The 11,115-nt window shown below is 41.8% G+C and overlaps 1 protein-coding gene across 5 annotated transcripts in view; it reads right to left on the bottom strand.

The window, feature by feature from the left end:
- The window catches only part of KCNIP4 (Kv channel interacting protein 4), an 845,713-nt gene that overhangs the window by 70,379 nt on the left and 764,219 nt on the right, over window positions 1-11,115 (bottom strand). For all 5 annotated transcript variants that reach the window (XM_004681375.2, XM_004681378.2, XM_012724073.1 and 2 more), the window contains one exon: window positions 510-634. In XM_004681375.2, the coding sequence (XP_004681432.1) occupies window positions 510-634 (125 nt within the window). The remainder of the gene's footprint in view (window positions 1-509; window positions 635-11,115) is intronic.

The raw sequence follows: 11,115 nt of genomic DNA, 5'->3' as shown, positions 1-11,115 counted from the left end.
AGCGCAAGTATCAGGAAGAGAGAGAGAGCAAGTATCAGGAAGAGAGAGAGAGAGAGAGAGAGAGAGGATGCCTGTGGTCATGACTTAGGTCATAATAATAAATTGCTCTATTAAGGACTATAAACTCACAGACTTTTCTGCAGTGCTAGTGATGGAGTTTCCTGATAGGGCCCAATTCATGACTGATATTCAAGTGAAGCACTAGGTATGGGTGATATTGCCAAAAAATGAAGACGCCTCACATGAAACACATTCAGATGATGTCATTATAACTCAAAAAGACACACACACATCCTAACGAAGAACTGAATTGAGTCAAGCCTTCTCCAAACTTGCCCAAAACTGTAGGAAAATAGCTGAAGCAGAGTGAATCAAAATCCAAATGGAGCTGAACATATTCATACCTAGGCAAGATCAGTGTGCAATGCCCATTTGGTAGAGGTCTCAGAGAACAGTATCATGCTTCTCAGAGAACTATGTGCATGCAAAGTTAAAAAGGAAGATCTTACATTCTTAAATCCTCTGTAAAGAATCTGGAGCTCCTTCTTGGTAAATTTGCTCTGAGCTTCCAGAAGTTCAAGAGCCTCAGGCCGATGCCTGATTGTGGCCATCTCCAGCTCATCTTCCACGCTATCTGTAGATGAAGCCAAAAAAAAAAAAAAAAAAAAAAAACTCTTAAGAACATCCACTGTTCCCCAATGTTCAGACACAGCAACCCAGGATGACATATTTACTGGCTGGCTGTGAGTTTTCCAGAGGATTCTCGCATTGGTAGTTTTAGCCTTTACATTTCCCAGAGTTTATAGTATTAAACCAATTCTACATAATATTTTATTTTCACATATTCTGGTCACTGGCTGTAACAAATCTAGCATTTGTATAGTTTTTACAACAAACATTTTCAGCCCTAAAACCTAGAATAGTGTGCACATACCATGAATTGTTATCAAAAAGGACTTTTCATTTCATAATAATCACTATCACCCTGTGTATCATGCAACCAGAAGACAGAATTTCATGAAGACTCGCTGTGCTATCCAATCTTTTCCCTTGGTTACAAATAAAGCACTCAGAGCTGGTGCCTGTTGGCTGTTCATGCACCCTACCTGGGCTTCCTGGGGGCACTATGACTTGACCCCACATGCAGCCAAGGGAATCTGGAGCTATAGATGGATTCTAAAATTTGGTACCTGGAAATATTACAAATTATACTATAATAATTTTTTCAAAGATGCTCTGAATGAGAATTTTGGGTTTATATATGCTTGGGAAGTGACAAAATTGTTAGCATAGTCTGGGAATAAAACACTGGAATATAAGTTTTGAGAAGATCTGCAGCAAATAACTCTATTTAACCTTGCCTAACCCAGTTGACTCCAAGGTATCTGCCCCTAATGCCCGTCTCTGGACACAGAAACTTGGGTCACATCTGCACAGATGTTTTAGGGTCATGTAGAACTGTATGATTTAGGAGGCAGCTGGATACATTAGGATCGGGGTACTGGGTCTCAAAGTGCAGCACCTTTACTTAACCTCTGCTTCTCTGCAGTGGGGCCCGATGGAAGCTTAAGGAACTCTTTAGGTAGGAGTTCAGCTTAGGAACTCATTGGCAACAGAAGCAGCCAGGTTCTAGTTGATAGCAGCTTCTCTTTCTGTTCTATTCCCTCTTCTTGCTCCAGATTTCCAACTCAGAGAGAGATGCCACAGGAGAATAGCTTCTCCTTAGCATCTCTGGTCTGTGAGCAACTTGCCTACTCAATTTGTTTCATATTAGTAAGAAATATGGGCATTTTCACTAAAAAATCCCCATCATTTTGAAACCTGTTAATACTTCCTCTCATTAATATCTGCATCTGCTTCCTGCTCTGTCTTCCTGAGTGCTATGAAGGGCCAGAGCTCGCTCTTAGCAGGGAAAAGAAGGTCATTAGAATGCTAATTTTGTCATGTTCCTATCACAGGCCTGAAGGAATTTGTAAAAGACAAATCATAGTAATGAAGCAAGTACTTGGAATGGTTGTGTTTGTCCAAGCAAGTCAGAGGGGGATAAAAGAAAACATTTGTTTTGCACTTTTAATATAATGATAATTCATTTTGGAACCGTAATACAGATAGAATACTGATGGATGGCTAAGAAAAATAAAAGAGACATAAAATGATAGGAAGGCCAAGAATAAACTCTGAGCTGACAAGGATAAAAATGATGAGGAAGGAAGTGGGGTATGCACAGAAAGAAAGCAGAAAGAGCTAAAAGTAGCTGGAGAAAAGTGGCTAGGCCTTAATGGATTGACATCAGGCTGGATTTCACAAGTTGAAACAAGTCAAAATGGAGCTCCTTCAATTTCTCCTTCATTCATTGCAAGGAGTATGTTGACCCCACTCCGTGGGTCCTGGGCTAGAGAGGCTGAGGAAAGATGGTGCATGTTGGGGTGGCAATTGAATCACTGAACAACTGTGTTGTCTCTGTGTAGTGGACACTGCAGAAAGCAATGCGAAGGACCAGATCTAAAGTAAGTAGACAACGACAAACAGTAAATCTCTGAGTTTTCAAGTGTGCTGATATCAGCTTCCTTTGAACAATTTTCTCAGCTAAAGATGGTCCACTTTCCTTTTTCCACTAGATGAAATATCTTTTTTTCTGATCCAGTGCAAATATTATGGCCTCTTCTTTCATGCTGCTATGCCATACAGAACTGATGGTTCCCTGGCCTGAGTCTTCACAGCCTCCCTCCCTCCCATATGACATGTAAGACAGAGCATGATGATATGCATTGGCTTGTCCTATCCTCTGTGAATTTGTGACAGGAGAAAGGTCTTACACAGCAGCCTATTCTTTGGACCTCACATGTCATCTGATACCAATAGCAACTCAATAAATTTTTATCCAATGAATCAATAAACAAATGATGTTGTAACTAAAATGTCTTTGGAGCCCCTGGTATTTAGTTTTTCTATAGGAGGATATTTCTCAAACCCAAGGTTTGAGGACATCTGGTTGACCTAGTATCTTTTCTGGCTCCCCTATGTTCTCTATGCATAGTTCCGAGAAATACAGCATAGGCAAAAAGGAGAGGAAATTTTAATCATATTTTGTGAGCAGGCTTTTAATCATCACATAACCTCCTCTCAACCCAGTGACCCTTCCCTCGGAAAGAAACAAAACAGCATATTAACTTCTCGGCCTTTGCAACCACACAGCAGTCTGAATTGCACCACCAACTTGGTTTCTTCCTCCAGCTATTCCAGACTTGCAGTTGCTGAGACTGAGACCAAAGACCCAGGCCAGAGGGTCAGTGTTACTGAATTAAGTGTGTGTGATAGGTCACCACATGCAATATTCAAAGCACTCACTTGATGTGTCTGTCTGCGGACACTTGTTTTCCCAGCTGACTGTACCTTACTTGTTAATGACTCCTATCTGCCAAAGAACTGCTTCTATTTCTAGGAGACTGACAGGCTCTAAAAACATACCTGAAATCATCAGCAATCACTACCATATGATAAGTGAAAAAAGCAACACCCCCCTAACGCAATCAAGACTGATTCCTGGAGATGAACTGTAGAAAGCACAGCATGATTGCACAGAAGACTCTGGAATTCATGATGTGACTCAGATGGCTTGTGTTTGGAGGGATTTTAATACCATGCTGACATGCATCAAGCCCCTGCTCTCGGACAGGGGACAGGGTAGATGTCATTAGAACTGACATCATTCTAATCCTCACAATACTTGCACAGTGAGGTTCATTTGTCCATTTTTCACCTTTGTGGACAGTGAGTCTTACAGAGGTAGAGAAACAAGCGGCTAGATGTCACAGAGGAGATAAAACAGAGATAAGTGGTACATCCACTTCTTTGAAGCCAAAGCTTATGTTCTTTGTGCTATGCTATACTCTACACTAACAGAAATAATGGCAAACTCTCTTTGCTATGATGTCAAATATCTCAGAAATGTTGGCTGTATTTGTTGAGCCCATGTCCTGACTCTGCTCTCCCTAATCTACTACAATCTGATTTCTGATGTGCTATAGGTTGAGTTGTGTGCCTCTGACATCTATGTAGTGAAGGTCTAGCTCCCAATAAAGAGATCAGACATTTAAGGAAGTAATATAAATCAAATAATTCTAAAGGATGGGATTCTGATCCAATACCCCTTGTATCCTCATAAGAAGAAGGTAAGGAGGAGAAAGACCAGGGTTATTTACACAGAGGAAAGGTCTTGTGAAGTCACACAAAAGAAGACAGCCATCTGCAAACACAGGGAGAAGCCCGGGAGAAATGAACCTTCCCCGTGTCTTGAACTTCTGATCTTGAGTTGAACTGAGAGAGAACAACTTTATGTTGTGTAAGTCACCTGGTTATGGAGACCCTAAGTGAACAAATATATACACCTACATTCTAGATAGAGAGCTAACAAAATCATGTCTTGTTATTCACAATCTGTCCAAGGACTGCTAGTAGTTTGTTACTCCATCTTAATGCTTGCAACATTCTTCCAGAGCAGGACTAGCACCCCCATTTTATAGATTTGAAAACTGAGACTTGGAAGGCCTAAATAAATTGTTCAAGGTCATCTAGCTAGTTAGTCTGGAAGAAGACAGATGTCTTTAATGCCCTAGAGAGAAAGCTTTCAACATTCTGCTGATAATGAAAACCACTACCCCAGAGAGCTTTTACATTAAGTCTGGCTGTATATTATCTCTTTCTCATGCTGACAAAAATCCCAGGAGATCCCTGTAATTGCCTTTGTTTTGTAAGGAATGAACTGGAACTTGCAGAGCTTAAATAACTTACTCAAGGTTACACTGCTAGTAACTGACAGAGCTGGGATTTGAATCCTGGCTTTCTGACATCAAGATCATGAGCTTAGTCAATACACTATTTTAAGAGACAGTAGCAGTTACATATTTTAGTCCAAGGTCCTAGGGGATGAATGATTGTAAACCACACATTAGGGTGACACTGCACCCTGAAAGCCTTGGGAGAACTGTGCTGGGCTCTAGAGAGAGCTGTGATGGGAGTTGGTGCTGTGTTGATGGAAGCACATAGAAAAAGGGGTGGAAGTGATGGTGTCTTAGGGCTGTAAAAACACCGAAGGTTGTTAGCTTCTCTGCATCTTGCCACTGAGAAGTTTAGGCCAGAGGCTGACAGGGTTTGTCTTGGATTAAAACTGGGGCCAGGTGTGACTCCTGCCTCACGAACCCTCTCTGGTCAATCAGGCTGATCTGATTCTGAAGTTATCTTTCATCCTGAGATAATCTGAATACAAATAGTATTCTAATTTGCCCAACACACAGATTTAATTTTAACCAGACAACAAATTCCCAGCTTTAAAAGCCACCCTCGAGTTCCCAGCTCTCTGTTTTTGCTCTTTGTTCCTCAGATTTAAGTCTCCGAGGGGTGAGGTTGTCCTATGTCTGACTCAGCTGCCTCTCAGACCATGAGACAATTGGACTAGAAACGGGAATTCAAATCACCTGAGAACAACAGAATGAGTTTTAAAAATAGGTATCTTTCTCACAACAGCTCTTAAAATACAGTAGAAGCTCATTACAGCCCAACTCATAATTATGCAAATTTGACTCATCAAAGGTCAAACCTTTCCACCTGAATGTGAGCACAGCCCATCTTGCTTTCAGACAAGCGTGCATATGAGGCCTGCCTCTCAATGCATGTGCTTGTAAGTCAGTCCCACACTGCTGAAGTGAAACCACTTTATGGAGAATGATGTCACTTCTTACTGGACGTGGATCCAGAACCCAGGTCTCCTGCATAGAGATGGGACCTGCATCTCTTTGTATGAAGCACTGTGAAGCCCTGCTGGAATGTTGGCTCATCCAGCCCAACAGCATATAGGGTACACGCTGAAGTGCGCAATAAAAATCATATGCAACCAAAAAATAACTCTTAGAAGTCTTCTGCAGAAAGCCCCCGTATAATACAACTTGGTTCTGCAAAAGGTATCCATTGCTCTTTATATAAAGATCATATTCTATCTTTAAAATTTTACCTGAGCTGAAGTTGATTTAGCTAGTCAGACTCAGCTAGCTTGACTTATATTGTTTTACATAACTTTGTATAAAGTTAAAGAAGGTATTTGTATAAAAATGCCTTCATTACTTCTGTTTACCATTTTAAAGATTGCTTTGATAGTGATTTGCTTGTCTTTGCAATAACACCACGATGGGATTGCTTATCTTTTAAGAAAACATATTAAATATTTAGTGGCTTAATCCAGGGGCAGGTATTGGAAGAAGCTTGGTTTCTTTTGCTCCAGGTTTTGGCTTTATAATAAGCAGTACTGGACAATTCTTGACTTTAGCTTTGGAAACTACTCCGGAGACTTCTAGAAGGAGATGCCAGTGTTTTTTAATGTTCAGGTCTGACACAGCAGGACAAGCCAGCAGGAAGATCTGCAATGCCATCTTACAAGCAACCATGCAATTTCCTTCCTCTCTTCTTTTTTGACACATGCACAGGTTCAGACAACACACCAGGTGCGTAGAACGCCCCTTGCTGGTTCTGCTCCTCACAATGCCCAGAGAGGTTGGCAGTGGGTTCAGATGTGGGAACAGACTTTCAGGAGCTGAGGACTGGCTCAAGTTTACAAGCTACCCCGGCACAGGAGTCGGAATCTGAGTTTCCTTTCCTTGTTCTATCATTTGATTTCTCTGTGTGGCAGTTCAAACCGGGGCCAGCCCCTGGAAACAGCTCTTTAAACGTTGCCAGCTCCAAATGCTGCATCTCAAGAACGCAAGGGCCTGAGAGCCCTCTCTTCTTCTGCTTCGCAACCATTCACCCATCCACCCACTGAAGCTATTTCCAGGTGCACACAGAGAATCTGGGAGCAATTAGCTCCAAGCTGATCACACACAACCCACGGAAAGAAGGCAATCAATCCATCTGAGGCTGCGTGAGCTGGCAATCCCCAGGCCACCCTGACAAGGCGAGCCTCCTCAGGTCTGTTAGTGAGACTTGCATTTCTTCACCTTTGGTCCTGAGTGTTTGTGAGGCCCCAAAAAGGCCTTCATAATGAGCACTTTGTACTATTTAATATTCATCTATCCCGTGGAAAATGAAATGTACATTGAAAGCAGCCAATTATTTTGAACGTCTCCTCCTATTAGAAGTGGTTGTTAGCAATGACATTGCAATTTCTATCCCAGGAAAACTGGAGTTGCTTTGTCATTACAATTTTATGCTAAAATATACATCAGCAGGGCTCTCCATGGTGTGCAATGGGTTAAAACATAACATTATGAAGCTAGCTGCAGCAGCTTCAGCATAAGTTTGATTTCTGGCCAGGGAGGTGACCCACAGGGCACAGCAGACCTCTCCTGTCTCGCCTGCTGCTCCCTTCAGCAGAGTACTTCATCTATCTGACTGCTCTGCTCTCCTCTGTCTCTGGTGGATCCTCTCACCTCCCACACCTCTGGCCTATACCCTAGTTCTGTGCATAAATAAATGCGTCATAAAAAAATCTGTCTGCAGAGGAACATTTCTGGAGCTGTGCCTCCGAGCAGTTCTGAATGAATGAGTTGCCTCTATCTTACTTCTAAACATAAATCATGCTTCACATAAGCTTGGATTTTAAATTATCACCCAATCAGAATGCTTATTATTAGCATTTGCCATAGTTCCGCTGCAGCAAATCACAAATGGCCCCTGAGGCTAGGGGCTGCTACTTCACAGGTGGCAGGGTCTTGCTTCTGGGTAAATGAGGGGGAAACACAGAGAAAGGCTAGGGTGGTTGAAGAAGGAAATATGGGATGGGATGACCAAAACGACTGATATTCTAGTCAGGAAAGGCAACAACTGAGATAGATGAAGAGCAGACAGAGTGAAAAAAGTATTGAAATGAGGAGAAATGCAAAAAAGATAGCCCTGAACGGCTCATGAAACTGAAGATGACTGGATGAAAGAATTTCTCTTGAACTTTGATAGAGTTTCTCCTACTGCCCTAAAAGTCTAATAAAACAACACTTTTCAGAGTCTGTGTTTCTTGCCAGCTTGTGACAGACATTAACTCAGCAAATTCTCCTCTGTCGACTATGGATGCTACTTTTGCTCCCTGGAGAAAGACAGGGCACGGAGAGATCCTGGAACTTGCCTATAGACACTATGGCAGCATCAGGGTGTGAATTCTACAAAGTTTCATTCTAGGGTTCACAGAATTAATTAGTCTGCTGTTTTGCCTCCTACCGAAAAGGAAAGAGGGTGATTGCTGACTTAGTGAGAAATCACATCCAGGTAAGAATCAGGAAATTAGTAGGAAAGAAAATGGGGGTGAGGGGAGTTATACTTATTTTAGAATTGAAAGTGAGCTGGAATATAGCTCCTTAATTTTGAAAACACGAGTTTAAATACAGAGCCTTGGTCTGGTAACTGTAAATCGATGGACCAGAATATACGTCTGGCACAGTTGAGCTTAGGTTTTGATCTCTGACTTTAGTGTAATTTTTCCAAATGCCTGTTACATTTTCTCAATAAGACTGCCCTCGCTGTATCCAGTTTAATGAGCAGTTGACTCCTTACTGCACCTCATAGGGGTGGGGATGGAGGTGCACCCACGAGCCTCAGCTGTGTTCCCACATGGACGACTGATTTTTTGAGTAAACAAGACTTTTTCACTTTCACTGTTAGTCTAAATATCATGAATAACCCCCGCACAAATATTGACACCCAGGTTTTATAGAAGAGAAAATTGGTGTTAGCAGGATATAAGTCAGGAAGGATGTAAGAAAAAGCACCTAATTAACCCCAGATTGATGGGCTCTGAAGTCTACAAGGGAGAGCAGATTCATCGCCTGAGAACAAAGGAGGGAATTTAAAGTTCACAGAATGCATGAGCGTATTTATGCAAATCAGGCCGATAATAGTCATTGGCCAAAGGTTGATCCTGGTTATTAGGCAAAGATTTGCTTCTACATAGTCCACTTCTGAAGGTAGCATGCAGATGAAGCATTTCAAAAAGATTGCTCATTTAGAATTTTATGCAACATACAGTGCCCAGTTCGTAAGATGTTACTGTGCTGTGTTGCTTAGAAAGTACCCAGGAAATACATGGAAAGTCTTATCTAGGGAATGAATGCTTGAGTGAGTATAGGGGTATACATTATTGGGGGATGATATCAGTGATGCCAGTAACATTTTGTCATGAAATAGCAATATTCATGCCTTAGTAAAAACAGTACTAGAGACACTGGGCAGGCAATGACACAGGTTTTATGTTCTCTATAGGTTTAAGTTAGTTTGATGATTCACAGAAAATTAAACCACATTGACCTCCCTGGAGGCTCAATGGGTTAAGTCTCAGCCCTATGAAGCTATCGCCAGCCACTGCAGCATGAGTTTGATTCCTGGCCTGGGAGGTGACCCACAGGCTCCAGCAGACCTCTCCTGTCTCCCCACTGCTCCCCTCAGCAGTGTATTTCAGGTGATCTGCCTGTTCTGCTCCTCACTCTGTCGCTGGTGAATCCTCTTAACTCCTGCACCTCTGACCTGTACCCTAGTTCTATGCATAAGTAAATACAATAAATTTTTACAAAAATAGTGAAAATAAACTGCTTGGCCCAAATGTCAGCTGGACATTTAAGGTATCTTTCCTTTTGGTAGATACTATTTTGCCCATTTGAGATGAATGATACTTTGAGGTTCAGGGAGATTGAATAATTTGTCCAACAACATAGCAGCTCAGGGAATTGTATCAGTCACTAAATCTCTTCCCTTAAAAATTGCATCTATGGTTTTTATTTTTATAGGCTACTGCAGAGACCAGTTCTCGACCCCGAGATCTACTGGAAGACACAGTTACCTTTGGGATCTTTTATACTCTTTTGTTACTTTGGAATGGAGTTTTGAGGCAATAACCTAGCATCAATGCCTGTCACTTCTCCCACACACCTTATGATTTATTATCCTGGACAACTTGCTATTCTCTAAACTGATCCTGCATTGCCAGCACTGAGCCTTTTGCTTACATGAGCCCCTCAAGAAGAATGTGCGTTTCTTTCTCCAAAGTCTTTTCTTTGTGTTCTGTTGAAGGCTCATCCCAGTGGGAGAGTCCTTCCCAGACAACCATGCAGCCATGTGTTTGCGGTCAGCTCTGAGGGAGTGTCTGTCATGTTTTCAGATATGATCATATGAAGGCAAGACTTACTTCAGCTATCTTGTTCCTGCTAATATTGGCCTGATTCTGAGCAACAGAGACATTCAAGAGGTCTAATACATTCATTCACTTATTCATTCATTCATTTAATGTGTTTTGAATAATTAGGAATTAGGCACGGTTGATGCTGCAATGAATAAAAAAAGACAAGTGTCTCGCTTACTTGGACTTTAAATTCTAACATAAGTGTCACTGATTTAGAAATTCAGGTGCAATTGTCCACTTAGCAGAGGAATATAGGGAGCTCAGCATCACCTGGCTGAAGATGTAAGTGTCAGAGCCACCACCATTTAAGTCAACATTAAGCCATGAAATTACTAGGGGAATAATGGTGACAGGAGATAATTTTCTTTTACAGAATGAAAGTCTACAGAAAAGCCTTAGAAGAGAAGACCAAACAGAAGCTGGTCTAGGGCAAGGTTGGCCTAGGAATGAGCTGGTTTTAAGAATTCCCTTTGGGACTCAGTGCTCCCTTGAGGGAGCACTGCTCACCACTTCCGACTCATGATGGTGCTCAGAGAGGAGTAACAGCTGGATTGTGAATCTTAAGGTCACTTAGCACAGAGACAATTTCCACAATGACCTACGTAGTCTTCATGTGTGAAGCACTCATGAATCTGGTGTTTTTTTTTTAGTTCATTTTTTCTGCAGTGACTAGTAGAGCAGCTAAGAGATTATCAAGCCTCCATAATAATGGTGCCTTAATTCACCTTCCTGGCAAAAATAATAGAATCTCTCATGCCATCTCTGAGTGAAAAAGAATCGGGTGTGGCTTCAGAGTCAGAAAAGCAAACTGAGGCATCAGAGCATGGGATTTCTTGCTTAGCTCCTGTCTGGTCTCCACCATTGGGCTGTGTGTCCTGGTGGATGGGAATGGGTTTGACTTACTCATGACTGTGTCCTCAGCACTCAAGAAGATGCTTTCAGGGAATGGTCAAGATTTTCCAAAT

Source organism: Condylura cristata, unplaced genomic scaffold, assembly GCF_000260355.1.
Source record: "Condylura cristata isolate star-nosed mole 26May11 unplaced genomic scaffold, ConCri1.0 scaffold00012, whole genome shotgun sequence".
NCBI lineage: Eukaryota > Metazoa > Chordata > Mammalia > Eulipotyphla > Talpidae > Condylura > Condylura cristata.
The sequence above is the reverse complement of the archived record's forward strand: the minus strand, read 5'-3'. Positions and strand labels throughout refer to the sequence as shown.